The sequence below is a fragment of the Pollicipes pollicipes genome, unplaced genomic scaffold (assembly GCF_011947565.3).
Source record: "Pollicipes pollicipes isolate AB1234 unplaced genomic scaffold, Ppol_2.1 Scaffold_6686;HRSCAF=7923_pilon_pilon_pilon, whole genome shotgun sequence".
Taxonomy (NCBI): domain Eukaryota; kingdom Metazoa; phylum Arthropoda; class Thecostraca; order Pollicipedomorpha; family Pollicipedidae; genus Pollicipes; species Pollicipes pollicipes.
Genome location: NW_023596921.1, coordinates 45548249 through 45575062, shown reverse-complemented (window position 1 = coordinate 45575062; position 26814 = coordinate 45548249). Strand labels below are relative to the sequence as shown.

Genomic DNA, 26814 nt, shown 5'->3' with positions numbered 1-26814 from the left:
CAACACTCAAGATGGAGGCCGCCGCCAATGAATTCTAAGAAGTGCTCAAAGCTGGACAAGTAGCAATTTTTCCAGTTGGGTATCCTGGCTACAAAGCCCAGTATTTTCTCATCACGGCCTAATATTTTCTGTACGCCACATCACATGACCACAAAGTCCTATGGTTGGGGACGACACGCGCCTGTTGACGTCGCTGCTAGGTTTGTTTGTTTTGTTGTTTGTTTGTTTTTTGTCTGCCCGTCAGCATTAAGAGAAAGCGTTACCAGATTAAACAAATCGCTCTCATAAAGGAACACGAGTTTTATATTGTACTCCTTGAGTTTGCGAGCACTTTGGGGGGGGGGGGGGGCTCCTATTTTGGGAGAATGTGACATGGGATCAGTAAGAAGGGACGTATGCAGCCTGACTGAAGGTTGTCATGGAAAGGCGAGTGACAGGGAGTTGTGAGGTTGTGGTTGTGTTGTGCAGTAAATTGATGACGTTGGAGTAATCGTAGGACATGGAGAACAGAAACAAAGCGTCTCGTGTTTCGAAGATGGGCATTGTCAGCACACGTATCAGTTGAAGGAAATGATGGTATTCATGTCAATGCTAGCAGCGGTGGAAGAAATAACTTATCGATACAGATGGAGCCAACAAATAAATGAGAAAGGAAATGGTTGCAATGAGATGGGAATGAAAAAAGCACCAAACTTACCGGTAGGTTAGGTAGTAGGTTAGGTAGGTAGGTAGTAGGTTAGGTAGTGATACCAAAGCAGGTGTCACACTTCTATATACCATGTTATATACAGTGTGTCAGGCTGGAACAAAGTTAAAAGGTGAGTAAAAAAGGAAGATAAAGGTAAAACTTCCCTGCCAGCCCTTACATCAAACGCCCCGTCAGTACGCATGACTCCACGCATTCCAGCTGACAATAGTGCTGACGACGGATGGAACAGGGCCATGAAGGACAGCGGTCTGGTCGGGAGATCGGTCAATAAGGGGGGGGGGGTCAGGTTACGGCCAGGGTCAGGTCAGGGGTTGGCGTTAGTGTTGGCCGGAGGGTGGGGCATGGAGCGGAGCGGGATCGTCGAAGTGCGCTTTGAGAGTTGGTAGGGGGGATAGATGTCGGACAGCTAAGACTTCGGAAATTGTAATGGTCTGAAGAGAACGGAAAGACAGCAGGAGATGGCAAGAAGCAAGACACAGGTGTGTGTGTGGGATATACAATGAAATAGCGCGTGAATGATGAAAAGGAGGGGGTTGTAGCAATGAAGTACTTGGGAGCTGATGTAGGAGGTTTTTAGCAATCTATTTTTTCTTAACCCGTCTCCCTTGAAACCCTGTTGTTCATTTTTTGAAAGTGATGGCCAACTATTTTGGGGAGTGGGACTGCACTGGATTTTATTCCCGCGCGTGGCACGTTTTGTGCAAAGTTGGAAACGAGAAAGATACCTATATTCTTCAGTATGCCCTTCAAGCATTACATGCCAGGTGTGTGTGGTTTTGGCTTCCAAGCTACTGTAATTTTAGTATGTCACAAATGTAATGCTTTTCACATAGGAAGCTTGGGTGGCTTTGCTTTGCCAACACACTAATGCTTTGGCTCTGTCAATATTTGCCCACCTTTGACTTTTTCAACCCACTAATGCCACATAGTTTGTATTGTGTACACAACCCAACACAACGGCAGTGGAAGAAGTGATCATATCAGATCCCCTTGTGTTAGAGCAAGATGCTAGGGCGGGTATCTACAGGCGTATGGCCTAGAACACTGAGATTTACGGTAGACTGGCTGCTTGTTAGCCGGCGCTATCGTAATGTATGAAAATGATCGTACCGCATCTCGCCGACCGACAGTGGATCTTCGCTTTCGGGAGTTACAATCCCGATACTCGCGTGTAACCTATGCGTGACCTGACGCAGTACCGGCTGGGTGCGGATACTCGACTTGACCCCGGGACGCGCCCAGCAAAAGCTCCTGAGGCCGCGACCTTTGGTTAACAGACGTAGGCGCCAGACAACTTCGTTCGGCGCTAGCCGCGGTGTTTCGCTGCCCAGCAGCCGTGTGTGTCAGAGCCTGTTCTTCACCCGTTGCCGACGGCGGTGCTCACTGTTTGGGATGGGTATGTGGCGGTGTTCGTAGACTGACAGACGTCTGTGTTCGGCATCTCCACCTAGTAATGACAGCGTCGCGCACTGGTTGGCATAGGTGCGTGGCGGTGCTTGTAGACTGACAGACGCCTGTGTTCGGCATCTCCATCCAGTGTTGACAGCGATGTGCACTGGTTGGCAGACGTACGCGGCAGACATCTTCTTCGCGCAGAGCTGGCGCGATGAGCGACTGCGCTTCAACCAGAAAATGCCGAATCAGACCGGCTACTACCGGCTGCTGCCTCTGCACTGGCTCAAGGACATATGGCACCCAGATTCTTACTTCAAAAACGCCAAACAGGTCACTTTCCAAGAGATGACCATCCCGAACCACTACGTCTGGCTGTACAACGATAACAGCATTCTCTACATGGTCAAGTGAGTGCTAGATTGTTAGAAGAGAGAGAGGAGAGAGAAGAAGAGAGAGAGCGGGAGAAGAGAGAGAGTGCTTCCGCTGCAGCTGACTTTAGACATGTGTGCCCGTCGTCTTGTTGTTAGCCGATCTCAGACCGACTATTGCGCACAGTTACAGATGAGGCGCTCCTTGTCCGTCCCGTCACTCAGTTTACTTCAGTGTCTGCCACCGATTCACTAATAGCTGGTGGTGTGGTGTTGAAACGCTGTGCACATTTGCTCCTGAGGGTCGGCCGCAGCCAGTGTCAGTGACAGCCGAAAAGCCAGGTGACCTAGGCGGGCAGAACGTACCATGCCATGCATTGTAAAATGTTAGGGTTTTGCTGAAAGATTCTGTCGTTGACCTGGATTTTCACAATTAGGACAGTGAAATCAGAGCTCACGCAACAGGCGCGCTTGGAATAGGCACTGATCCCGAGAAAAATTAATCTAAAGGCTCGGACTAAATTATTGAGAAAAGATTGACGATCTTGTCAGAATAATCGTTTTTTATGTTGAACAACCAGCAGACGATTCTGGGGCTGGCATCGCATCTGTTGTTGGAACGATCATAATCTCCATTTGGTTCAGTTAGAACTGTCGGCGCGTGTCTCAAAACTCAGCTGGCGGGGCCTGTCAGAAGCAGGTCTATCAGCTGCTGAGCATGGACCAGTTACTAAGCTGATCTTCGGTCAGAACTAGGCTGATCGTCGGTCAGTACTAAGCTGATCACCGGTCAGTACTAAGCTGATCGTCCGGTCAGTACTAAGCTGATTTGCCGGTCAGTGGCTAAGCTGATCACCGGTCAGTGCAAAGCTGATCACCGGTCAGTACAAGCTGATCGTCGGTCAGTGCGAAGCTGATTACCGGTCAGTACTAAGCTGATCGTCGGTCAGTACTAAGCTGATCATCGGTCAGTACTAAGCTGATCGTCGGTCAGTACTAACTGATCACTGGTCAGTACTAGGCTAATCGTCGCTCAGCACTAACCTGATCGTCGGTCATCACTAAGCTGATCACCGGTCAGTACAAGCTGATCACTGGTCAGTGCTAAGCTGATCTTCGGTCAGTACTAGGCTGATCGTCAGTCAGTACTAAGCTGATCACCGGTCAGTACTAAGCTGATCGCCGGTCAGTACTAAGCTGATCGTCGGTCAGTACTAAGCTGATTGCGGGTCAGTGCTAAGCTGATCACTGGTCAGTACTACAATGATCACTGGTCGGTACTAAGCTGATCGTCGCTCAGTACTAAGCTGATCGCCGGTCAGTACGAAGCTGATCGCCGGTCAGTACTAAGCTGATCGCCGGTCAGTGCTAAGCTGATCGTCGGACAGTACTAAGCTGATCGCCGGTCGGTACTAGGCTGATCGTCGGTCAGTAGTAAGACGTCTTGGTACTGGCTGTCAGCTGATAGCCCCGTGCTGGCTGTCATCTGATGACCGTGCGCTGACCATCGACTGATGACCGTGTACTGACCGTCGACTGATGACTGGGCACCGCCTGTCGTCACGTTCGCGGGCGCCCCGGACGATAATTTGTCACAAGCCTGGACCGATCGGCCCCGGACACAGGCCCGCGGCTGCTGTACGCAGGCCACGTTCTCGCCTTGACCAGCCGCTGAATCTTGTTCCATGCCCCGCTCGAGGGTCGAATTTTTTTCGCACCGCCGGCTAGACGTTTTCTGAATGTGTTGGCGTAATAAGAGCCTGCATATCTTGAATGACATGTCAACAACAAGACACGCGGGTTTAAGAGATTAGAGGGGCTGAGCTGAGCTGTGCTGCACCGCCGAAAACCACTTAAGATAACAGCTGCGTGTGTTTTTGGCGCTCACTGGCGAGCGTTTTTGGCGCAGACGCGCGGCACTTTGCGGGTAATGTTTCAGGCCGCGTCACGTTGCTGACTGTTGCCTACCTTTTGCCGTCAGAATTGCGAGATGCGTTTTCGTTCTGATGGCGTGTTGTCGCAGAAGATAGGCAGTTCCAGGCCGATGTCCAGATAATGATTTCATGTCTCTCCATTTGAGTTCAGCCGTATTCTGCATGCGAATCTAGGAGCATTCCCTGGACCTCAGCCGCAGACGCTAAGTCGTTTTCAGCCAACGCTGGGGCATAAACCGTTAAAAACGCCCAAAAAAATATAGGAGAAACTGTGAACAAATGTGTAAAAATATACAGAGTGCACTGCGAAGGCCTGTCTGAAGATCTAGCTACGCGAACTCTTCCAAGTTGTGCTTTGCAAAGTCTAGAATGATAGTGTAAACATACAATAGCTGTGTTAAACATACAATGGCTGTGTGTTTCTGCATAGCTATTTCCGAATGCGTGTTATTCGATAAAGGTGAAGTTTGGGGGGGGGGGAAGTTGTTTGGAGATCCTCAAGCTCACGAATTTTATCTTACACTTTGTTTAACAACTTTTTATAGGTTAAAGAAAATGGCATTGTAGCCATTTGTAAAAGCGGTGCGAATGAAAATGCCAAAGGCATCTGGCTTTGGGAGCAGCATGATATATGTGCCGGTTAGCGTTGCAAAGCATGTAGCAGCTAGTAAGGCGCATCAGTGGGGTGCTTTTGCTCATTAGAGGCGGGGGGGGGGGGGCTTTCCGTACCATCCAGATATGTTCCGGGGCCGTCTGGCACTACGTTGCCCTTCCCGACGCTTGCCAACTGGCCACTGCGCACCAGATCGGGCTGAACAGGTATCACTCCTCATTGTACGAAACCAGGTGGAATGGATTAACTGCCTTACATCCTATTTTATTCCCCTGACCACAGGGACGGCACATGACGTGATGAGCAAACTTACGGAATCTTTACGAAACTCACGCAAACTCACGTCCCACCCTGGCTCCACCCATATGTTATGAGCCACCTAAGTGTAAGGCTGTCGAGGTCTTCGGCTGAGCTGCGTCTGGAGCTGCCTACTGCTGGACCCGTGCCGATTCACTGAAACACCGGCCGACCGCTACAGCCGCTGCAGCGTCTGGCCAGCCTGTCACCGAAGGCCCTCTCGACGCCAGCGCCGATGGTCGCCGGCCCGGTCTGGCCACAACAGCAGCCGGCGGCCGGGCGCCGCCGCGCTGCCCTCTCGTGCGGTGCGAGCAGCGGAGCCGCATCATTAGGCGGCGCCGCGTCGGCCCCGCGGGAGCGCTGTCGTCGCTTTAATTGCTGTTCGTGACCGGCGTGCGGTGTTTGTAGGCGCTCACGGCCGCCGCGCGTGCCGGCAGGCTGACGCTGGTGCTGTCCTGTGCCATGAACTTCCAGTACTACCCGCACGACACGCAGCAGTGCTCCATGAAAATCGAGAGCTGTGAGTGGCCGGGCGGCGCTGGCTGACCGATGGCCGGCAGCGGCCGGCCCGCTGGCCCCACCCCCGTGGCGTGCGCAGTGCCCGCCAGCCGGGACTTTCTGCAAGACTGCGCACGCTTGATTAGTGTTCGTGCTGGTCGGCTGTCCTAGGATGGCGTGCGGCCGCGGACCTTGTGACGTTTTTCACCGATGCGGCACGGCATCGTGCTATAGCTTGTTTGCGTTCTCGCTGGCGTGTTCCATCGGCTGCGACATGCTGGCTTCAAAATGCGGCTAATCTTATCGATTGGCGTCACCAGAAGTTATCTGGAGCGAAGGGGATGCCCTATTGTCAATATCTTAAGACATACATGCAAGGCCAGCGTTGAACAGCTTAGGCGTTCGGGCCTAGTGAACTCAGCCTGCTGCCGGCAGGGCCTTCACGTGCGACGTGTGTTAAGGGCGAAGAGTGATGACCCTAGCGGCTGATAACCCTGGCCATGATGCGTTGTCCCAGTGTCGCACACCACGGACGACCCTGGTGTTTCTGTGGGACCGGAGGGTGCGCTAGAGGTGGACCCCATCGAGCTGCCGCAGCTCGACCTGGTCTCCAACGTCACTGGCGACTGCACTCACATCTACGCCACCGGTAACTTGGGGGAGGGGGGCTGGGCAGGGAAAGAGCGCTTTTTACTAAGGGTATATTTTGTTTTGCCTGTCATATCGTTGTTGTAGTTATTTTATGATTTGTCAAGTTGCTTCTGGGTCGTTAACACACGTGCATGGGCCACTAAATAACGCGTCTGTATATTGTTGCGTCCACGTTTGTCCCGTATTTCGCGCGTATCCTGCCAACTTTTATGCCTGTCTCTCTCTCTCTCGCTCTCTCCTCTCTCTGCTCTCTATCTCTCTCTCTCTCTCTCTCTCTCTCTCTCTCCTCTCTCTCTCTCTCTCCTCTCTCTCTTCTCTCTCTCTCTCTCCTCGCTCTCTCTCTCTCTCTCTCTTCCTCTCTCTCTCTCTCTCTCTCTCTCTACTCTTCTCTTCTCTCTCTCTCTATCTCTCTCTCTCTCTCTCTCCTCTCTCTCTCTCTCTCTCTCTCTCTCCTCTTCTCTCTCTCTCCTCTCTCTCTCTCTCTCTCTCTCCTCTCTCTCTCGCCCCCTGCCCCTGTCTCTAACGCTGTAGTCCTTTTTTGTCTTGATCCGTCTCGCGTTCCCTATTTGTCGCCGCGGCCGTGTGTGCCTGCTGAGACGGCGTCTCATCGCCGGCATTGTGCGGGCTGCGCTCCGAAGGCAGCCTCCAATGGCCGGCGTCGGAAGCGCTCTCCACGGCGTTCCGGACGACGCCCGACGCGAGCGCGGCTCCGGGGCCGCCTTCCCAGCCGGGGAGGGAGCTCCGGAGTCGCCAGCCGGAGAGCGGTGATGTGGAACAAAACATGGCAGGCAGTCGGGTCCTGTGTTCTCTGCCTCCCCGTACCCTCCCCGTGACGTCGTCAGACTTGGGTCGTGCTCAGCACAGATACTGACATGGCAGGGCAGGTGCTAAGGCTGCTGGAGATGGATGGCTGAGAAAAACTGGTCGTGTGCCGACGCTCTTTGCGACTCAATGTTGTTCTAGGGAGCTAACGACGACGTGCGCTCCGGTTCGCATCCTGTGGCGTATTACCGTTCGTATCCTGTGGCGTATCCCTCATTAGATCCACTGGTACCTGCGAACATCCAAGACGTGGACGATGGATGGAACAGCTGCAGGGCTTCCGTCGTTGGCAGTATTTTCCGAAGTTTACCGGTGGTCGGTGACGCTTTTTGAAGGGTGACCAATGAGTTCTAGGTTATGTTACGACCAGACAATTTGTCATGCAAACGGCAAAGGTCAGCGGCTAACACCAATTACCAGACGTTCGTTACAAGGCTGCGACACAAATGAAGGCCCGTTTCACCTGACGGTAGCTTGGCACGGCCCAACACGCGCCTCCGTGCCGGAGCGACGGCGGCCCGCGCGTGCTGACCAGACCGGACGGGGCCGACTGGGCGGAGCCGCACCTCTCTCCCTCCCTCTCTGCCGGCGCCGGCGGAGGGTAGCCAGCTGATACCCCGGTGGTGGCGCGACGACACGGCCAGCTGACGTCACATGAGACGTCACTCGGCGCCCGCGGGGAGGGGTGGCGCACCCGGCCGGGCCGCGTCGCTGACGCCGGACCGAGCGCCGGCGGACCGGCCCGCCCGCTGCCGGCCATTCGGCGCCACGGAGCCGTGAACGGTGCGCGGAGGCTGTGCATTTCGCGCCGCCCAGCACGGCGCCCGCACTCAGCCGGCTCGCTAGGATAGACACAGAGCCGTATATCCCGCTGATGGATTACGCCGTCAGCCACTCAAGTCGGCCGGCCGCGGTTCGCTGCCACCCGTGTTCGGTCTTATCTCAGATACGGGTCTGGATTTTCGGCAGGAGCTGTACTGAATTCAACTTTAAACTTTGTTACTGCACTAAATCAGATCATGGATGAAGTACGCATTTCTAGTCTGTTATTATTTTATATTTTTATATGTTATTCTTTTATATTTTATATGTTATATATACATATATATATATATATATATATATATTTATGTTATTCCTTTATCATATCATAGTCCACATCTAGTCTGTTATTCTTGTTGTCTGTTATTATCTATCTATATCTAAGATTGATCTATTTATTTAGTTAAAAATTGGGTATTTGTTTGATTTGGTTTTTGGTCGTTCAATGTGCAAATGCGAATTTTGTGTGAAGGAAGACCGAAAAGATAAAATTATTCACGTCCCATCCGGGGCGTTACCGAAAACTAGTGCAAACACGTTCTTGCAAGTCAGTAATATCACTAGTTCCCAGTGGCGGACAAAGGCTGGGATTTTTTCACACAAAAATCACAACCTGTTCGATATTTACTGAGTAAAGTAATAACATTTTACGTTTTGTGGTCTCCCTGTAACAATCGTAATATAAGGTAACTCGCTCGGACTTGATTGTGATTGCTCGCAGAATAGAGGAGGGATAGAACTGCACCACAAAACCCCTGACCGCCCAGGGTCACATTTCCGCTATTGTATTTGATTCAAGCCGCACCCACTTATGATTCACGGTTCCTACTCAGTTACTTGGGCAAGGATGTTGCCGATCGAATCGTTTTATCTTATAAAGCTGTAGATGATCCCAGTCTTCGACAAACGTGGCGTGGATTGAGATATTATTTTGTTTTACTTTGCTTCATATATACCATAAGACAGAAGCACTTGGTGGAGGTAATGGCCAAGATGCTAGTGTATCCGGCCCTCACGGGAGGTTCCGACTGAAATCGCGGCGGTCCACAGCCTCTGAGCGTCACTGTGATCGCCGTCATCGCTCTCGCCTCGTAAAAGGGTGCCACCGCCCTTCCTTTTTTGAATTTGAAAAAGGAAATGGGTGCAGAAATGATGCCGCGGCACAGCAGCTGCCATGTTAAACTCTGTAATGTATAGAGGAGAGCAGATATTAACAGCACTGTATGATGCCGTTCAAAAGTGGTATCATGCTCGCGGTCAGACAAGAAGCCAAATGTGTCTTGTTTCGTCACTTTCTGCGAACTCTGAGCGTTAGTTTTCTGTTAACCGATGTCAGCCTGTTAAAGAGAAGAGATCCTCTTTGTTACCATGTTCCATGTCCCGTGTCTTTCGGTTGTTACGTCACCGGAACCCTCGCTCGACTACGAAGCAAGCCGCAGTACCGGCGGCCGAGCGCCGTGATGTAGACTGCGCCGCCGTGTCAAGAGACATTGCGGTACAGCCCACAGACGACGCTCCTGCGGACCGCTCGCGCCATATGTTCGGAACCACTCGGGCTGGCTGATTGGTAGGCTTGTTATTGGGGCTTTCGGGCAATTCGGTCGCGTACTGATGTAGCGTCATATGTGACTGGTGTAACTTGGCAGGGAAGGGTAACCGAATAGACTTTAAAGACGTCACATTGCTACTAACCCAGCCCGTTCTGTCGGGATCTGGATTCGTGCGTACGACTTTGAAAACCTAGGTTCCATGCCCTGTTATCAACCACGTAATATGCGTTGCAGGTAGTTGTTGTGCGCAACAGTCGGTAGTTTTAGTGGATTGGTGGTCACAAAATGACACGTGCACGTTACTCACGCCTTCACACTGTTGGCGACGCATTTACACCATTTATATCGTATTGTTGTACGAAATCGGTCGTGAAAAGCTTCTGACGGTGGCGTTGTGTTAACAGCTCGTCCTAAATAGAGTTTACGTCCTGATTTATGGGCCCACTAGACTGTAACCAGCTTCATAAAGCTAAACTGTTACGTACAACTAGCCCAGCGCCGCTATGCAAAATAGACCGCCACCGGGAAGACGAACAACGATATTAAAATAAACGTCAATGCCGTCGTTTTAGAAATTGTACCCCGTTTTATTGGTCAAATCGTGTGTGTGTAAAAGGGTTTGAGTACACTGGCAAAATCAGTGTTGAATAAAGTGTGGTGTGTGGCGCCATATTTCCCGGTTAATATGTCTTCATTGTTGTCAGGAGTGCGCCGCATGCGCTGCAATGATGCTGCAAAGTTTTTGCGATAGCCTGGGTGTTATGGAAGACGAGTGTACCCTAGTGATAGGGATAGGGATGATGGCATTTTAGTCTGTCCCGTTATTGTCAAAGACGAGGAATGCGAGTAGTGATATTCAGTTGTTTGGGATCTGCTATAGCTGTGTTACGTATTTTAGCAACACATTTACCTTTTGTTACAAGACAATAAACTTATCGAGTAATATTTTTGGCTCAGTGCCTTTGACGTCATGCGGACATTTACTTACAATGCTTTATATGAACATGTTTTCTTTGTTACTTTGTCGCTGTGTTAATTTGGGATTATCCGTCTGTAACTGGTTGAAACGAACATGAACTCCAGCCTCGCGACGATGACAGCAAAAACTAATCACCATCCAACCGTCTGCAGGAAGCTTCACCTGCGTGGAGGTGGTGTTCACCTTCAAGCGTCGACTCGGCTACTACCTCTTCCACACGTACATCCCCTACATGCCTGATCGTCATCATGTCGTGGATCTCGTTCTGGATCCGGCCGGAGGCGGTACCAGCCAGAGTCACCCTAGGGGTCACCTCTCTGCTGACCCTGTCCACGCAGCACGCTAACTCGCAGAAGTCCCTCCCACCCGTCTCGTACATCAAGGTAAGATGCAGGGGATTCGTCAGGGCGTACAGCAAGATGGCTTGAGATAGCGGTTTCAAAGCGAGTCCTTAGCTGACAGCTACAGGCCTTCACTGTTATAGAAAGCACTCAGTGAACGGGCACTAGCAAATGACGTTTTCAAGCAAATGCTGATTATGTTGTCAATAGTCAGTGTTTGAACGTTATCATGGTTGAGTGAAGGAGGTTGAGCAAAAACATTACATGAAAAACAGGAAGCGTGGATCCGGCAAATGCTACTAATCTGCATAAATACCGCACTAAAAGATGCCAGAATCTTTAATCTTCCAACAACGTTGAACCTTCCGGCTAAGTCACTGGCTGTTTTATACAGCACTTGGAATAGTGCCGTGTATCTGCTGGTAAGAAGGGAAAGCTCGAATTATCTTTGTTATGTTGACTTCTTTCAAGAAGCTTAAGCTCGAATTTTTATCTCGAATCGTTTTTATTATGTGGACATCTTTTAAGTGGTAGTGTGCACAGATAACAAGTATTTTCTGGATCCACGCCTCTGTTTGCTTAATCTTGTTTACCCCGTAACCATGATCACGTTTGAAAAGTCAAACATTGACAGAAATACTCAAGATAAAACCAAACTCTGCTCTGATGACATATTTAACACGACATCCTGATATATACAAGGCGGCTGGAGCTGGAGGCCGCCACTTGTAGCGCAAGAAGTAAGTAAAATTATGAAAAGCCAGGATTTCGAGAGTCCTTACTGCTTACATCAACCTCCTTGCGCTTCATCTCCAGTCACCAACCCTCACGTCATTCGTTTACGCTCCTCCTCTGCTAATCCACCCACGTGATCAGCGGTACTCGTCTGACCCCGTCCCCTCACCTCCCCCCTACAGGCGATCGACGTATTTATGAACGCGTGCACAGTGTTCGTATTCCTGTCGCTGATGGAGTACGCCATGGTGAACGTCATCATGGGCGACCCTGGTGGACGCGGACGAGTCGCTGATGCGGCGCAGTATCCGCTCCGTGCGCAGGCGGCTGACAGTGCGCAGGAGGCGCCCCGCACGGCGACATCAACAGGGTAGCAGCCGCGGCGAGCCCGCCGAGTCTGGCCACTCGAGCCGGGCACGGGTGTTAGCAGCAGGAGAGGTGGTACGGCTGGGAGCGTTTTCAGCGTGGAGGTTGCAGTAACCGTCCCGCAAGTGGGAAGATCAATCTTTTAAGACATGCAGTTCATTCTATGTATGGGACAAAACCCAATGTTAAAGTTGGAAGGAATAGATGTCATCCTCCAGCAGCCTACTATTGCATTGCGCTAGTCTAGTATGGGTTTCTTATATTGGAGTGCTGCCTTCTAGTCGAAGGGTCAGCTTCTGTCCTGCGACGGTGTTTCGCTAACCAGTCTTCCCTCTTGAGGGTGATCAGGACCTGACTAGATCTTGCCAGCCCGGTTAGAGCTCGCTGCTGCCCTGGGTGGGCCGGCTCACCACACCCAGTCAGAGCCACCTGCTGCCCTGGGTGGGCCGGCTTACCACACCCAGTCAGAGCCACCTGCTGCCCTGGGTGGGCCGGCTCACCACCCCGGTCAGAGCCAGCTGCTGCCAGGGGTGGGCCGGCTCACCACTCCTTGTCAGAGCCACCTGCTGCCCTGGGTGGGCCGGCTCACCACACCCAGTCAGAGCCACCTGCTGCCCTGGGTGGGCCGGCTTACCACACCCAGTCAGAGCCACTTGCTGCCCTGGGTGGGCCGGCTTACCACACCCAGTCAGAGCCACCTGCTGCCCTGGGTGGGCCGGCTCACCACCACGGTCAGAGCCAGCTGCTGCCAGGGATGGGCCGGCTCACCACCCCGGTCAGAGCCAGCTGCTGCCAGGGGTGGGCCGGCTCACCACCCCGGTCAGAGCCAGCTGCTGCCAGGGGTGGGCCGGCTCACCACCCCGGTCAGAGCCAGCTGCTGCCAGGGGTGGGCCGGCTCACCACCCCGGTCAGAGCCAGCTGCTGCCAGGGGTGGGCCGGCTCACCACCCCGGTCAGAGCCAGCTGCTGCCAGGGGTGGGCCGGCTCACCACCCTCGGTCAGAGCTGGCTCCCGCACGGCGGTCGGGACGGCCCTGACGTCTGATTGGCCGTCTGTCCGCCGCAGACGGACGCCGAGGGACTGCCGATGAGTGACGGCCCGCGCGACGCCGCCTCGCTCCACAACGGCGCCATATTCGCGGCGGCGCTGCCCCAGCCGTCGGCCTTCCTGCGCGACACGTCCCAGGAGCAGCGGCACCGCGCCATCCTCGTCGACCGCTTCTCGCGCGTCTTCTTTCCCCTGTCGTTCGTGGTGTTGAACACGGTGTACTGGGTGGTGTTCTACTTCAACGGACCGCAGATGTGAGGGCGCGGCCCAGCGGCGCCCGCCGGGCCGCGATGCTGCGATGCGATGCGATGCGATGCGGTGCGATGCGATGCGATTCGGCCAGCGCGACCCTGCTGGCCTGGTGTCCGGTAGGCGTCGCCCGATCAAATGAACTGAGAGGTGGCGTATAGTATTTTCGGGTGCATCCTACTGGAGTGAGCGGTGGGGTGTGTGTGATGTAACTCAACTTTTGTAATGAAAAGGAAGTGTTCTATACTTTAACCACGAGGCGTGAGCAAACTTATCGTGTTCTGAGGAAGAAATCCCCGCTGTTTATGAAGTTTTGACTAACTCTTATTCTTGGTTCTGACTAGATATTTGGTAGGTGCATCTTGCTCGCTAAATAAGGTATACCTGTATGTCTAGAGCAAGCATCATAGCGGGCACCAAAACGTAAAAGACAGCATCCTTCTAACGCGGGCGTCGTACCGAAATTGAAATATAAGAGACCTGCCCCGTCGCGTAAAAATTATGTCGCGATGCCCGTTTAAGTGCGACGTCCAGTGTTACGCCCTTCTCGTAACATATGAAAGACGGTCGACGGATCTTAAAAGGAGGCGGAACGTAATAGTGGGCCAGTGTCCAACTTTTCACGGATGTCGTGTCTCAAAATATCATTGAGACGAATGCTGTCACATTTGGACGAAATATAATTAATGATGTCACCAAAATACGATCATCTCAGTGGTACTAATTAGCATGCACTCATTACGAACAAACCCTTTGCTTGCGCGTGCGATCCACCCTGAGACATAACGTGAATGACCGCGCCAGAGTTGAAACATGCCTCTGAAATTAAGCCGCGTTCCATTCGTCAACTTCTCTGTATCCATTGCGTGTTTCCGTTTTTAGCGATACGTTTCACTCTTTATGTCACGTTTCAGTATAAGATCCGCCCAATGGTCTGATCAGACAAGCGCTTAAGTCTGTTTTTGGTACGCTTGGGGTGCCTGTACAAAATCCCAGACTATAACCTGGGCATTTGCTGAAGGCACACTTTCGTTACAATCGTCATACTTTTCAATAGCCATCGCCGCTACAGATCGAACATGCCTTTTCTCACATTTTTCGTCTGGTAACGCTTGGCCTGCCTCTGGAGAAGAGGTGCCCTGGGATGTTTGGTCGCATGTTTGACTGACTGGCACGCAACTTATGTTTGCGGTCCCCAGCGTGCTTGAATGCTGAGGACAATTTAAGCGATTATATGGGCCTTAGGAATCGGTTACATTGCAATGAGCTAGTTGTTTGGGATCCCAATTTGAGCACTTTCGGTTATGCGCTACTCGTCTCACATTTTACCAGACGTTACCTTTCGACCAGCTTTCGACGCCTGAAAATGCACCAAGGTGAACAGGCCAATAGATTACTGTTAATCGTTCCAGCATAGGACATCTGGTGTTTTAGCACATAACGCAAATGTTCCTCCAAGATGCAAATTGTGACATCTATGAACGCAAAGCATGGAATTTTCAAGACTAGGCTCTGGTGCTTGTTCATTTTGTACTTGGCTGCGAAATTGTTTTCATTTATGGAAGAGCATTTTGATACGTGCTCCGGTCGAAAAAGTGATGTTTCAAGCAGGATAAAAAACGTATTGTTTTCATATAATTGAGCATAAGATTATTCTGATAAGAACGGGACTGCACGGGCCTGTCATCTAGTGGATTGACATATTACGTAACCGCATCTGCGCAAATATTTATTAAGCCAGTACTTTTGATAGAATGATCATACACCGTTCTTGTTTGGTTCGAAACCTGCCCATCATCAGCCAGCACTTGTGCACTGGGGGACTTCAGATTTTTGCTGAGCAAAATGAGATGTCGCCTGTATTCTACAAATATTGAAGAGCTCAGCGTTTGTGGCAGCATTACACGTCTTGATCTAATCGTGCAGACTTGGTTCCATGATACACGCCTTACAATGCATATGTGGAACATCCATAGAAAAGTCATACTAATGGACAGCACACTTAAACAACGCTATGATCCACCTGTTCACCAATCATGCTTGCGATTTTAGGCTTCTACGATATCCGCGAACACGCAATGTAGCTGTAGCTGATTCGCGGACGACAGCCGTTATTGTGAATGTGAGAGGCGTTGCTTTTCACTTGTGATTTGAGAGGGTATGCTGCATTGAGTTGACAATGTAAACATAAGAGCCCATCTGCTCAATCATAGTCCTTTGTGTCTTGGTTGTCGGGCTGATTGTGTGTTTTGGTCAACAGTAGAGAAGTGCCTGTTGCCAGGTAGACAGGCTTACAATGTTCTGTTGTTTGGCAACTCATTATGCTTGAATGAGTGAGACATTCCTTTTGTCAGTCCCCACAAACGCATAGCTCCATTGTGTGTGTCGATTGCAGATGACGTTCCATTCAGTCATGTCAGTTGCTCTGCTGATAGCTGACCCCCAATAGAGTTAATTACAGCACTGACTATTGTGGTGAACATGGAAACAGGCAGATCGCTGAACTGCGTCACCTTCATTCATGTCTTCTTTACGTTCCCAGTAGATAGCCTTCTACCCAGTTTAAGAATTGGTTTATTGGTCATCCTTTCGTAGATCTCAAAACGCCCAGGTGCTGTCGTCCAGAAATAATCAAACTTGAACTTCAGGGATTACGTCAGAGTAACACACCAAGTCTTTCCCATGGACTAGAACAGTCTTCTTCAGACTTCATGCAGCGGACATGTGACATGGAATCTGACTTGCTTATAAGACATATTTTTCATTTCTTAGAACGTGTTGACTCAGATTATATTCTGCTTTGTTCGGTTTCCATAATCATCTTTTCATAATATTATAGTATTGTCCTGTCTATGCGTTATTTCGTGATTTATTCGACGTCACGAGGAGGTAATGTCTGTTTTAAATACTTTTGTCCGGCACCAGGTCATGACCTGATGGATTTTTACCAACACAATTGAAACTGTTAAAGAAAATAGGTTAGATTTAGACAAGTTATTTTCCCAAAACTGTAACCTGATGAACACCTTGCGCTCGGTCGGGGCGCCGGTAATGTTAAGTAATCCTGGCTCGCACCAGCACCCGTTTTCGTTCTTGTAACGCTGGCAAACAATTCATGCTGACGTCAAAGGTCAACGCTGTGAGTTGAAATGCATGTCCACCACGGCCGGTACTGATAAAGTGCCTGTTGCTGGTGCCGTGCTGCCGGAATCAAGATCCGTCTCTGTGACGTCAGTGCCTTAAAGTGACATTTCCGCCGGCTCTCCAAAAGAACACAATTCTATAACCATAGGCAATGGAATAATGAGTTTAGCATGTCTTTTTGTCTTCTTTTTAATCAGAATCACCAGTTCTGTAAGTTCAACGCTCATCACGCCTCACGCCATAGGTCCACTACGAGCTCAACTTTGAGTGGTCGTAAAGTTGGCCGACTGTGACGACATTCACCCACCTAGCTGCTGTGGCGTTGTTTATTCCCAGCTGACGAGAAAGTGAACGTATGGACATGAGCACACTGGCATTTGTCATCATTCCTAATGTTGCGAAATGTTGCGCGAAACGTTACTGAATCATTTAGAATGTGGCGTCGTGAGTGGGCTGTTTAATGCTTTGCTGCTTTATGTTATGCAAATCCCTTGAATGAATGCATTTCTGTAGCTTTAAGGTTTCATGTGGTGTCGTTTTGCTCGCCAAAGTTAAAGGATGAAGGTTGACGATGCACGCATGCTCATAAAAGGTGTTGCTCAAACTCATCAAGATCAGAATGTTGGAGTGAACAAATGGATCGTAGATATGTGAGGGATCTGTATAGGTTTTAGCATGTTTGGATTCGTCAGCTAACTCACGACATTATTCACAGTAGAGAGAAACTGGTTTGAAATATGTGAATTATTAAGATGCGTGGTAATTCTAATGCTCACACTTGCCCGTTGCTTTGCCTCCTCGTCCGTCTTTCTAGACCTGAGTCAACACACTGAAGGCTTCAGTATTTAAGGTATTGATACATACCTGAAGGGGTGGCGCGTAATGAAAACGTCAGTTAAATATTTCACTCGTGGTTACGGTGGTTGGTTTGCAGTCATCAAGTTACGATGGAGGAAGCGCGTGCGATGTATTTCTTACTGTATCGGTGTGCAATTCCTGTGTTGAAACACGCCGCGGTGTATAAAGACTGCATTCATGTATCATCACCCACCACTGTTCATTCCTGTGCACACATCAATAAACTAGAGATCATACCGCAAACTTTTCCCCGGGATGTGCAAGTTGGCATGCCAGTGACGCTTCCGGCATCACATCTTAATCATACTCAGCTGACTGAACGGCACGAAATATGAACGAGAATGTTGGATAGTTGAGAACATTGAAGCAAGTCTCCGATATGATTAACTAAGCTTACTTATAAACATTGGTATATGATAAAAGGACCACTCTAGACAACGCAATTTTCCTGTTCAGTAATGCACCCCTCAATGCGTTATTGCGTGCTTGCGTCTTGGAACACTCTCATTACGTTGAGGTCTTGTCAAACTAGCCGTGCGCAATTACCACACTAGCAATCCTAGCACACACTTGTACTTTATTCTCACGAGAGGTGGCCGGGGCGATGCTGGAAGTGCCCTTAACCAGATAACCGTTATGTTCTTGTATTTTTTGCGCTTTCCTCGTGGTGTTCCTGCATATTTATTAGCAACCTTGAGGTGCTTACTTATATTACATACTCAGCTCATGTGCTATTTTAAGGTTTTCTATAAGAGGTCACATTTCCATATTTCTTAGCAACCATATCCAACTTCTTTGATTATATAGCACAAACCGTAATTCCCGATAAAAAAAAATCCGACTGTCTTAACCTCTTCGTTCCCTATCCTGCATCCCCGCGACGCCCCGCTTGTACGGGCATGCTCGGAGGGGACTGCGTCCGGACGCCCGGCGCATATTCCGCACAGGGGTCCTTGCCTAGGGGTTAACACGCGCTCTGGTGGGGTGGGGGTCAAATTGACCCCTCCCCCGGAAGGTTTTTTCAGAATGGTCTCCGAGCAACGCGGCGTAGCCGCGCCAAATTTTGCATAGCTGTAGACAATTGAATAGCGGATTGTTTGACGTGAAAAATTAAATGTACCTTGGTCGCTGTCGCTGACCTATCTTAGGTCTTAGGAGATGCTTTCTTAGGCAACACAGCGGTTGAATGAGGAAATTACATTGACCTAAGGTTAGGTATGAAGGACACACAAGGTCAAAAATCAACCCTGGTTTGTTACCTACTCAAGGCTTGCTGGATTGGATATTTTTTGGTGCTCATTTCGAGTGTATTGATAGTAGGAACCGCATTATACATCATCCATGGACTTCTTACAGGTCAGAATAGGTCATTGACCTGAAATGACTCAGGTCAACATTTTGTTTTAGGAACATACTGTCTAGCGTAATCTTTGCCGCTTAATCAAATGTAAAGCTCAAAACAATCTTGCATTATTTTGGTCAACTTGACCTTCAAAAGGTCCAACAAGTTCATTAACCTTAAATGAGCACGTGACCTTTTGCTTAGAAACGGCTATCTAAGTTGTGGGGGCACTTTGAAGACCAACCTGGAACTTGACATTCTTTGACATTACTTGGCCCGAAGGTCATGACCTAGGAACCTGAAACTTTAACCTAAGTGATTTCACGTACAGGTCAGCACACTATAAAATTGGTGTCTAGCTTTCTCAGTTCCCGAGATCTCGGGAGGGTCAAATTACCCCCCCCCCCCCACCCGAGCGAAGGGTATCTAGCCGGTTACCCAGGCGCGTGCTGGGGCTCGGCGGCTGGTCCCTCAGGCACATGTCGTCCTGCCCCACCGTATCCCTTCTCCTTCATTCAATAATCCCGATATGATTATCAGTGGATGAAAGAGCTCTGATCCAAATGCTGCACCGAATGACCTTCAAAATGCCTAATTCAGTTCAAGACCCGATACAAATGTAAGCCACACTCTTTAACCCGTTCCTCGCAACTTACGTTAAGGCATACTCAAGCATTCTAAACATGACCGCTGCTACACTTGGCGTACTACATTCCACACCCAAGCGTGCAGCATAAAAGTTGTGCAGTGTGATACGTGCTCCAGTTGTGTCGCTGGTTTCATTCGTTCAACCTGGGCTATTTTGCTCTACATTCCGAGCGTTCAAAGCAGACGGCGTTGTGGTGCTTACTTCTTGCATCACTTGTCATCAATACAATTCTGACGTTTATTTCGTGTGGAGAATTAGCATTCATTTCCTCACTAACATATCTTGATGCAGCCAATGAATTGGAGGCTGTGCACATTTTACCTCAACGTCGTTTTCAAGTAATCACATCGAACTAACGATCAGCTGGCGCCACCTGCGGCCGCCATCGATCTCCGCCCGCCGATCCATGCTTGCCCTCTGCTGACCCCTGATAGTCCTCCAGCTGACCCCGATTAACCTCTAGCTGATTCCACCCGCTGGCCATCACGACTGCTCCCTCAGCCAACCGCACCATGCAAGCGGTACAGCGCTGCCGCCAGCAGCACGAAGGCTGTAGGTGGGCCGGCGGCACGCGGCGCGCCGTTGCAGAGGTCGCTGGAGCAGGTGCAGAAGTGCTGCACCACGATGCCGTCGCTGGTGATGCGGCAGCGGTTCAGCACGCCGTTGGCGGTCCAGGCGGCGCGGCTGCCGCACATGTAGACGTTACGGCTCTCTCGACGATCCACTGTGGCAACTCGGTCCGGGAATGGCAGGGGCTCCTGCAACCGCCGTGACAGCAGCGTCACCCCCGTTCTCCCTCCTTCCGCTGGCACCGGCGTCACACAAGCACTCAAGTTGCAGACATGCACGAACTTTATCATTGAGAAACTAAGGGCCATACGTAACTGACGAAACCTTTGTCTACGTGAAATAAATTTGACCGCTATAAACCACGGACAGAAATGCGTTCAACGTAAGTAAAAGTTCCTCTCCTATTAATTGACTTTAAAATCCTTGCTGAGATAGAGCAGCCTTAATCGATTTATTAAGTAATTTTCTGTTTTCTCTGTTTTTTAAATGAATTCTGGCATTGATGACATAGGCTGCGTGGCCATGCGTAATATTGTTTGTTCTTGTAACATAGCCTATCATTACATTAGAAACGCAGACTTTTGTGTCGGTGGTCTGGCACAAACAAATACTATGCAGCATGCGGTTGATCTTCAGCGACTTTCACAGAAAACCGTCAGACAACCATGGACTAAAATCACTTCCGTCACCTGCTAACACACGACTGCAGCAGCATTCTGCACAGCGCCTACAGCCTGCTGTCAGTACGCCCATAATTCATGTGCATTCACGCACACCACACCCAGTTTGTGTTTGCCTTAGGTTTGAGCTGTGTCGACCATAGTTTAAAATTTCAGACCAATGAGATTGATGTGAGAGCCGAGAGGCTAAATGAGCGGCAGTGCTGTGGCTGTCACAGAACGTCGCCCCCCCCCCCCCCCCTCAGTCTCGCAGCGCGCAGGCACCCTGCGTCGAGGTCTGCTCCCGCCCTGGTGTTGCTCCTCCCAGCCGGACGGTCATGAGACGGACTCATGACTGATCACCGCAGCGTGCACACGGTAAGGCGAGCCTTTCGGAGGAAACAGGACGAATACGGGGTGGGTGTATTGGTTCACCTGACGATGGGAATATCAAGAGTAACTCAGCTTCGAAACCAGATACTATGCCTTACCTAGCTCGTATTTCTGCCCGTACTCAACTGATTGCATTTAGGCAGTCTTAGATATCGTGTACCACTGACTGTGCGGGCCTCAAGTTACAACCATGTGCACCAAACCTTCATCACGCTGATGCTGCCAAATACGCCGCAGGCTATATTTTCTCTGTAACATAGCCTGGACCCAGACCAGTCGGTCGGTATACCTGGACCAGACCGGACCTGGACCGGACCTGGACCAGTCGGTATAAACCTTTGATGTGAAACGCGCTCCGTCATAGAAAGTTACCGTGAGAATGTGTTGTTAGATGGGCCGATCAGCACCTAAGTCGGCGATGTGCTCACCGGGCAAATCTTCTGGCCCCCGCCGGTGCCGTTCTGGCCGTCGGCGGGTCTGTGCACATGAGAGCCGGCCGGCTGATCTGGCGGGTGCTGATGGCCGCCGGGCCCGTGGTTACCGTGCCGGCTGTGGGCGTCATGACCGTCGTCATGACCGCCGGCGTGCCGCCCGCCGGCACCGCTGTTGTCGACCCCGCCGGGGCTCCGGTCGCGCCAGCGCCCGCGGCTTTCGAGCCGTTGCCGGCAGCGACACCCGCGGGACCTCCAACTGAAGCTGTAGTTGCCAGATGGCCGCCAGAGGCGCTGGTAGTGCCAGCACCGCTTGGCGGCGTGATCCCGCGGCATGCGGCGTTCTTGTCCAGGGAGTCGTAGTATCGCTTCAGATCACTCCCAGCGAAGTGTTGCTCGTAGTAGCCTGACACTGCACACATCAAACCTCTGGGAGTGCCTCGTCATGGCTTTTGGAACGGTTGGCGGCAAGCCTCAGCGCTCGAAGACGGAAAGCGAGAGAGAGAGAGAGAGAGAGAGAGAGAGAGAGAGGGAGGGAGAGAGGAGAGAGAGAGAGAGAGAGAGAGAGGAGGAGAGAGAGAGAGAGAGAGAGGAGAGAGGAGAGAGAGAGAGAGAGAGAAAGAGGAGGAGAGAGAGAGAGAGGAGAGAGAGAGAGAGAGAGAGAGGAGAGAGAGGAGAGAGAGAGGAGAGAGAGAGAGAGAGAGAGGAGGAGAGAGAGAGAGAGAGGAGAGAGGAGAGAGAGAGAGAGAGAGAGAGAGAGAGAGAGAGAAGAGAGAAATATATATATATATATATATATATATAGATATATATATATGAAACATCACTTCCCACTTGCCATCCGCTAAAGGTTACAAGCGTTTAACAGCAGCCGGTATGCTAGACATGGCGTTTCTGGAAAGTACATGTGAAAAACACTGAGTACCCCAATATAACAGCACTGAGCACTCTAACACCAAAATAACTCTCGACCAAAACTTCTGGGGAATTCAGGCTCCGGTAAATCGCGGAGGCCTCAAGTAGTCATACGCCTGGAGGCCGGCGCAAGTAAGCACTGCAGTGAGCTCTCAGTTATGGCACACTTTGGACACGTGCGGTGTGCCCCGCAAAACCTGAACGATATACATTCCTTTCAGAACTGTGCCGTAGCCGTGTTTCTAATTTGTTGTTCAGTATTGATACTATCAGTGTTTATGCTCTAGACGGACGGTCAGTAAGTCCAGCTGAAATTCCTAGCAGGACAATCAATAGAGCGGTCTTGCCTTCTGAGGCGTGATACCTTTGGCTTCTCTCATACACAAAGAGAGCATCGTTAGAGTATCATGCTCAGCGTGCTCGTACTCCTCCTCCCGCCCGAAATAAAAACATCTTCTTCTTCTCCAGTGTAAGGGTAGAATCATAAACTGAATGAGGTTTTACATTTCCAGCGACAAATGAGCATGAGTACTACATTGACATAGAGGTTAAGGGCATGAGCTTCAACGTAACAAAAGGAAGGCCGCTATCGTTAATTTGTGCTGTCCTTTTCGTATTATCACCGACTTATATCTACCGATGTTCTCAACTTTAACCCTTTATCGGTCACGCTTGGCGCCTTCGTTGCTGATGAGTGCCTGACAGGTATATCTTTCCCCCATGCCAGTCACAAAACCCTCTTTATACAACCCCACATTTTACTCCCATCTTTATCCTACTCTAGTTTCATCTTAGCCTGCACGACATCCTTCCACACTGACTTGTGTGCATTGCGACGGCTGCGAGAATAGCGGGCTGGGCCAAGTGGGGGGGCATCGAAGAATACGATATAGAATATACCGATTTTCATTCAAAGAAGCAAGCTGATAGATAAGTGACTATAAAAAAAAATACTAAATGTATCCCAATGTCCGTGACTATGGATTCACAGAACGGTAAAATTGCATAAAAAGCGCGCTCAGCCGGGGAAGTTGACCTCCTCTACGGTTCTTCGAGCACAGATCAATAACAAACGCTTGGAGCAGCACAAAATTGTCGTATTTATTTCATCCATCAATTTAACATTATTTGTGTATGTCAAGCTTTCATCTGCCAGGATCAGTGGCCTAGGCTAGGCTAGAGGTGCACTTCTAAAAATATATGTCCACACGTAATTCGTCGGGGTCACTTGCCGTTGTTAAAAACTCGTTATGAACATGAAACATAATAGTACTTGCAGCTTATATCTTTCTGATCTTTGGAAAATGCAAGGTAAGTTACCTCAGTTTAGGGTTAATTTTGCTATTTTGAATAAAAACTAACTTTGTTCGTATTCTTAGGTAGTTTTGGTGTTGTTATATGAGGTAAAGAGTGCTACTCATATGCATAGCCAGCATATGACCACAAAGCACATTGTCTTGGCGCAGGTCATGACCCACCTCTATGGGTATTTTCTGTAAAACACATACTGAGCTCAAAATAGGCAGTTTTGATATGTAATTTTTGACGTGGCATTCCAGTACCCTGCTGAAAAATGTTGTAATACCATTATAATGCATAATGAAGTCACAATGGGTCAAATGAGGATATACAAGGCCATGTTAGGTCAGCTAAGGTCATGTAAAGTCATGCAATGCCATTTAAGGTCATGTAATGCCATTTGAGGTCATATGAAACATCTAAGGACATATGCGGTGATCTAAGGTCAATGGCATCTGATTCAGGTAGCGGAGAGACTAGATGGGCGAGCGCGTCGCTCGTAACTACCTCCTTATCGTTTTTGTAAAGCTGGTGACGTATAATCTCATGTAACAATGTGTATGTCTTCAGTTTGCTACCAATGCATTGCAAGGCGTCGAAGAGACTTTGTATAATATAAACAATAGCTATGCGATCTTGATAACCTGTAGATGTACAATACAATATTTCTGATCACAAAAACATTGTACTGGTCACATAGAACCGGTTAGCACTTCAAATTTGTTCATTTTGATGGTTTATGAATGCGAGCTAAGTTGACCTTGGGTGACCAATAGTTCAGCCTTAAAAGATATGCGTGTGTCTTGAAAGGTTTTGGCCCACAGGTGTACATAATAAGGTAAACTTATCCTGAAGCGCATCGCGAAAAAGTAATGTTTTTGTAGACTGTTGGTAGGCCAGCTTTAAACGCTGGCTTGACCTGACCTGACCCTTTTGGGGAACAGAAAAGGTCAAAATGGACTTCCCACAGTCTTAACGCTTATTTTCGTGCCCTCAATATTCATCTGTACGTGTCCGACGTGGTGTGTAACATAGGTTTAACTGTATCTTTCGAAATGACTGTTTTTGACATTTTGCGACCTTTGGTGACCCCAAATTTGCCCTAAAGCCAAAACAATTATAAACATTCTCCTCGATTTTACGAGTTCATCACAACAGCATCTTTATTTTCTCATACGGCATCTGAAAGAGAGAGACGCCAGAGGGAAGCCAGCTTCTCCCTGGTCGGGCGTGGTTGTCTCAGACATCGGACGGAGCGAAGGTTAAAGTACGTGCGATGAAAAGTCACCACAAAATGTTGATTGGCAAACATTGCCCAGTAATATCATCATTACACACGTCAACATGCATCAACACCTATCAACACATATGTGAACACTACTGATGTCACACATCGCTAAAGGACAATTCACCATGCCTTCTTTTGTGTTATTTTAGGCATTCATTGCACGCATCCTTCGTCCAATATCATATTTCTCTTGATACGCATATGCAGGTGCAAACTGATACAAATTTAGCGTGAATGAGTGCGAATAGATAGGAGTTGAATAGGAGTTGAATAGGAGTAGAGTAAAGAGTTGAATATGATTTTCAAAGCCGCAAATATATTAACTATATAGCAAGTCGCATTCCGCACCATAAAATAGCAGCATACACATCCAACGACTAGTCTAGATACTTCCTTGGCTCATAAAACCAGTCCAATTCAAGAGCTTAACGAAGCACATGGCAAGGTTGGTTGGGCAAACCACATTGATCTGTCGTCGTGTACCACCATGTATGAGTTTGTTCCACACAGTAGTTTAGATAATTTCTTTATCGCAACCTCTGGATGCATCCATGTCATGCAAACGGTGTTCTACATGCTGCAGAACACATGAATAAGACTTATATCGTATACAATTGCTACTTGAATGCTTAAGTACTGAACTAACTCCTCCGAAGTGCCGGAATTTAAATCTCCCAGTAGCATATGAGCATGCCACCCAAAAGCTGTTCCTTGAGCCACACGATGTCGTAAAAAATCGCACACTCCATGCATAATGGAATTGTTACGACAAAGGTTAGAAAAAAACACGCGAAAATCGGTGTCATAGCCCCATCCGGAGATATAGGGTAAATGAAATATGGTCTTAATGTTGTATGCAGTGCATAACTCAGGAACGTACCTTGCAAACCCAACTTCACGCATACTGCATCGCTTTCCTTGCATGTCTTGGTGAAACGTTTATTGGTATGTCCACCTTTCAGTTCATCATTTTTGCATTCCGTGATCTTGCTTGCTGTTGCAGACGAAAACATTGTAGTCCTAGAACACCAATATGTTTCCGTCAGGTTAGATTTGCCTGTTAAATGGGCAAAGCACGGCTTGACATAATTACATGATATCTATGGTGTCAATGCGTACAAATATCTAAACATCGATAAAAACTTTTTGGATTACTTTGCGGACAATAATTGACCTGTCTTATACCAAGAGACACTGGCTGCCCAAAGTTGTCAGACAAACACAAGTTATATTTTGATAGCTCATAAACTTGCATAAATTTACATAATTTGACAGCATTGTTTATCTAATACTTCCTGGCATATCAATGTCGATTATTGCCGCTATGAGTACCATAATGCCGAAAAAGCAGAAGCTCATTGCCTTTCTTGCTTTTATCAAGTATGCACTGGAGAGATTTTGGACCTCACCTTCGATGCGCTGTGGCAATATAAATATTTGTGTGTACAGCACGTACAAGGTCAGAGGTAGAATTTTGCTTAAAAGCATAGCCTGTAATTTGTCAAGCCAGTATGCGATTGAGCAAGTTTAACTCAAGTCTTTTAATAACAAGCGCAATTTTAGTAGTTACTCGATGCACTTCACGGCACATTAATGCGGCATCCTCAAGAGCTGAAAACGTCAGCTAATGCAAGTACTCTAGTTCCTTCACTTGATAACATCTTGTTAAAGGCATTGAGCGTCTAGTCTAGATATAACAAAGCATTCCAAATCTGCCTTAGGAAAACGTGACATTGCTTCTTGGGGACCATCATTTCAAAGCTCCATTTGCTGGCATTTGATACAAACTTTGCCCCAAATATTGTCTCAGACTAACGCAATGTGTAAGTCGTTCAGGTGAAATACGAACGATTTCAGCTGCAAACGCGTACAGAAAGCAGAGATTCAGAAT

At 49.1% G+C, this 26814-nt stretch overlaps 1 protein-coding gene and 1 long non-coding RNA gene across 2 annotated transcripts; one reads left to right on the top strand and one right to left on the bottom strand.

The window, feature by feature from the left end:
• The first annotated feature begins 2257 nt into the window (after positions 1-2257).
• LOC119108424 (glycine receptor subunit alphaZ1-like) lies at positions 2258-17501 on the top strand. Its single transcript, XM_037231994.1, is given in 10 exon segments — positions 2258-2511; positions 5754-5836; positions 6332-6463; positions 10791-10864; positions 10866-11021; positions 11897-11983; positions 11985-12128; positions 12459-12587; positions 12638-12811; positions 13145-17501. Coding segments are annotated over 10 exon segments (1473 nt in total). The 3' UTR covers positions 13385-17501.
• A 2090-nt stretch (positions 17502-19591) lies between these two features.
• LOC119108612 (uncharacterized) lies at positions 19592-21527 on the bottom strand. The gene is made up of 2 exons (XR_005095318.1): positions 21419-21527; positions 19592-20126 (listed from the first exon to the last, which is right to left on the bottom strand). It is a non-coding gene; the product is annotated as an uncharacterized LOC119108612 (long non-coding RNA).
• Positions 21528-26814: the final 5287 nt, after the last annotated feature.